Source organism: Anneissia japonica, unplaced genomic scaffold (assembly GCF_011630105.1).
Source record: "Anneissia japonica isolate Jap-2015-1 unplaced genomic scaffold, ASM1163010v1 scaffold718_len1063573_cov188, whole genome shotgun sequence".
NCBI lineage: Eukaryota > Metazoa > Echinodermata > Crinoidea > Comatulida > Comatulidae > Anneissia > Anneissia japonica.
This window is the reverse complement of record NW_022727435.1, coordinates 662022-665868: the sequence shown is the minus strand read 5'-3', so window position 1 is coordinate 665868 and position 3847 is coordinate 662022. Positions and strand designations below refer to the sequence as shown.

Below are 3847 nucleotides of genomic sequence, written 5' to 3'. Positions count from 1 at the left end.
AGTTTGGTATTTGTAAGCATTAAAGCTAGTGTTTTACATGGCTTTGGTTATTTTATAGCTGTATAAAATCTAGTAGATTTTTTAATTGTTTAATTATAATTACAGACAAGTCTTACAATGGAAGGAATAGAAAATCTAGAAAAGAAAGCTACGAGTTGTTTAGAAGAAAAAGATGTAATGTTGGAGACACTAAATGCAGTGAGTAATAATTGTTTTCAAGTACTAGCATTACAGGGTATTGTTTTGAAAGTTAAAAGATTTGCTGAAGTATATTTCACTTTAATGAGTTCTGCTTGAGAGCAGCTCAGCTCAGTTGGTTAAACTTGTGGTAGCGACTGAGTTATCGCTGAACCATGGATGATCTCTTGGTCATCGGTTCAATTCCCATCGGTGCTCTCTTTGTATTTTCGCTGGAGGCCTGAAATGCAAGTTTCAAAAGTGCACCATCTTTCAGGTGATATGTTTAAGCCATTGGTCCTGTGTGCAGTATGGAACATGTGCATGTTAAGAAAAAAAAGTAGGGGATTGTGTCCCGGTGTACTGTCCAATCACCACCAGGCAATTGTAGAATCTTCAACAAGATGAAGGCGGGAACTTAACGGAAGAAGAAGTGTAGTCACATCCCGCATATTTCAAGTTGTTTTTTGTATTGCAATATGGTACACATGTTTCATAGATTGATGATCATCATTATCATTTCTATGTGCCCTTATTTATCTCATGAACAATTTGTTTTACAGAAAGTTAAGGAGACACAGAATCAGCTGCAGAAACAAAGTGAACAGTTAGCCAAATGCTTAGCAATGAACAAGAGCCTGCTACTAGAGAAATCACAACAGGAGAAAAAGTTAATACGTAAAGCCAGCATGGAAAATCGATTGAAACTAGGCCAATTCAACACTCAACGGCAAGGTGCACAGTTTGTAGAAAGTTGGAAAGACGGATATGCTTTCACAGATATTTTTAGGTAGGCCATGATACCAATTGCTTTAATTGGTCCGTGTGTGCAGAAACTTGATTCATTCTACCACTAACGGTTTGCAAAGGTGTTTCAGACTATATTGAAGGATACAAACATTCCGCTCAATGCCGACATTATAGGCACCGTTATTGTTAGGAGTGGTAGAATGAAGATGGTGAATATGCGCACGGATGGTTGCAAGTACTCTTTCTACCCAGCTGGCATACAAGATTACAATCTAAAGTATTTAAGATAATTTGATATTGTATTGTACTGCCAGCCATGAGCTTTGTTATTTCCATTTTTCGGACAATAAATATATTTGTATTTTAAATATTCAAAGGGTGTATTTTACATGGAATAAATCAGATTTTCCTCTCCTTAAAGCTAGGGTTGGAGTGCACCTTAACAAATGTTCATGAAGGTGCTGTGTACACTAATGAACTGCTAAACCTACACTGCATTTATTTTTATTTGCAGGCAACAAGAAAGGCTAGCTCAAGAAAGAGATGAAATAGACAGACAAAAGAAACTGTTGACCAAACGGAAGCCACACCTACAGGGGGCACAATCCAATGCCAAAGCCAACTCAGTCCCTCAGCTTTCTGCACAAGCATACTATGAACAGGATGAGATACTGAAACTCAGACTGCAAGCCTTGAAGAAGGTGATTTTCAAAAATCATTTATTCTATTATGTTCTTTGTGTAATGTTTGTACTACACACTGTGCAGAATCTGCTTCATGTAGAGCGCTTAATAATGTAAATATCTCTAATGTATGTGCTTAGTAACTCACCCAAGTCATTGAAGAAATGTGAAGCTGCCTTGGCTTACAGGGGAGTTTACAAATACTGCGGCACCAGGATTTTCCCCATGGAAAGGAGATAAGTCTTTTAACAGGGGACTGACCGCTAACAATTGTGGGGCATTTTAAGTTGTGAGTTGTTTAGTAGGTACTATGTCCACAAAAATTTATAAAGAAAAAAATTTAGTCCAACATATGGTTGACAAAGAATTTTGGTATACAGTACGTCAATCTAGATCAAATTGATCATATTTTACTATGATTATTTCGTATAAAAGAACCTGTAGGCCAGTCTAGGTCAAGCATTAGAGTTCACTATAGTGAAAGAATTACGTAAAAATACCAGCCTACTTACAACCTTTCGACCAGTAATTTATAATGTCTGGTATTAGCAAATATACAAAATGTCTAATATGTACACACTTTGCAAATGAAAAGGCTTTAAATTTGTATCTTTGTTTTTGATTATAGGAGGAAGCTGACTTACAAGTTGAACTAGAAAAACTCGAACGTAGCCGTAATTTGCATATACGTGAATTAAAACGAATACATAATGAAGACCTGTCCCGCTTCAAGGATAATCCAGTGCTACATAAACGTTACCTTCTCCTGAAGCTGCTTGGCAAAGGGGGGTTCAGCGAGGTTCACAAAGGATTCGACCTTGAAGAGCAACGATACGTAGCATGTAAAATACACCAGCTGAATAAAGACTGGAAAGAAGATAAAAAGGCTAACTATATCAAGTAACAATTTCTCTCTTACAGTATTTCTATTTTGCATTCATTGCTTTCATATCTGTTTATTTTATACTCTCAATGTGTCAATTTCATGTTCATTTCATTTATTGTGACATAATATTCAATCAATTCTCTCACTCATAGTCGTTCCTCCTGACGTCCATACATTTTTCTCTCATGTCCATTTTCTTTCTGTGAGAGTTTCATTACTTTTCATCTCTCACTCATAGTCATTTCTCCCCGTGTGGATTCATTTCTGTCTCATGTCCATTTTCTTTCTGATGTTTGTTCATTTCTCTCATGGTAATTTATTCCTTTTTCATCTCTCACTCATAAGCCTCAATCACACGGATTTATTTCAGTAAAAGTAACCGTCTTGTCGGTAAGTTTGACCGAAAAAATCCAGTGTGGATAGTCCCGCTCGGTTAACTTGACTGTCGCCGCTGGTTAGTTTTCGGGAGTGAAATTTACTCAGGAATTCCTACCGAGCTACTTTGACCGACCTGGAAAATCCAATGCGAACAGCCACAGGTCGGTTAAATTAACCGAATCCTGAGCCTCATTGTTCATTGGGTGACCTTTATCGCTCTGTGATGCACTGGCGCATGCGTATAATCGACCTTTCCGCTAAGCTCCGCCCCTTGGATATTTTTGCTAAGGTCCCACAAAGACAGTAGTGTTAAAACATACGCGAACACGTGCGTTTGTGGGACAACACATGTGTTTGTAAGACGCGCGCGCATTCCTAGCGCTGTTCTGATTAGTCAGTTGTTAAGTTTGATTGACACTCTGGAAAGGTCTATTAGTTGACCTGCTTCTTCTCATTGTTTTGGTTTATTGATGTGTACATTTCGATTTTCGCACAAATTTTATACTACTGTGCTGTATTGATACTATTCGACTAGTTGACAACAAACCATTATTTTCTAACGTGTTACTTTCCCTTAAATAGTAGTATGGCATGGAATGACATTTTTCTTGATTTTTTAGGCCTCGCTAGGCCTGAAATATTGGGAGGAGAAATTCTAGGCTCTCATGATGTTGGCCTAGTCAGTCGAAGGAACAGAAACAGATCAGTATGGGTCATGTTACGGGTCAAAATGTACCGCCCTCAATAGTTAATTTTACACTACTCGGGAAAACTAACCGAGTTGAAAAGTCCAAGTGCGATTGACGGTAACATTTACCCTAGAAATGTTTACCGTGATGACGGTTTACATATTCCCAAAATTTAATCCAGTGCGATTGAGGCTATAGTCATTTCTCCTCATGTCCATACATTTCTTTATCATGTCCATTTTCTTTCTGATGTTTGTTCATTTCTCTCATGGTTATTTATTCCT

The 3847-nt window shown here is 37.7% G+C and overlaps 1 protein-coding gene across 2 annotated transcripts in view; it reads left to right on the top strand.

Annotated features, from left to right (window-relative positions):
• LOC117113720 (serine/threonine-protein kinase tousled-like 2) overlaps window positions 1–3847 on the top strand; it is a 10828-nt gene that overhangs the window by 2086 nt on the left and 4895 nt on the right. The window contains exons 1-4 of one of the 2 annotated variants that reach the window (XM_033257150.1): window positions 105–198; window positions 741–967; window positions 1442–1628; window positions 2239–2510. In XM_033257150.1, the coding sequence (XP_033113041.1) occupies window positions 118–198; window positions 741–967; window positions 1442–1628; window positions 2239–2510 (767 nt within the window). In that variant the 5' untranslated portion in view covers window positions 105–117. Of the gene's footprint in view, window positions 1–104; window positions 199–740; window positions 968–1441; window positions 1629–2238; window positions 2511–3847 lie in introns of those variants that run through there. The other variant, XM_033257149.1, reaches the window with a different exon arrangement.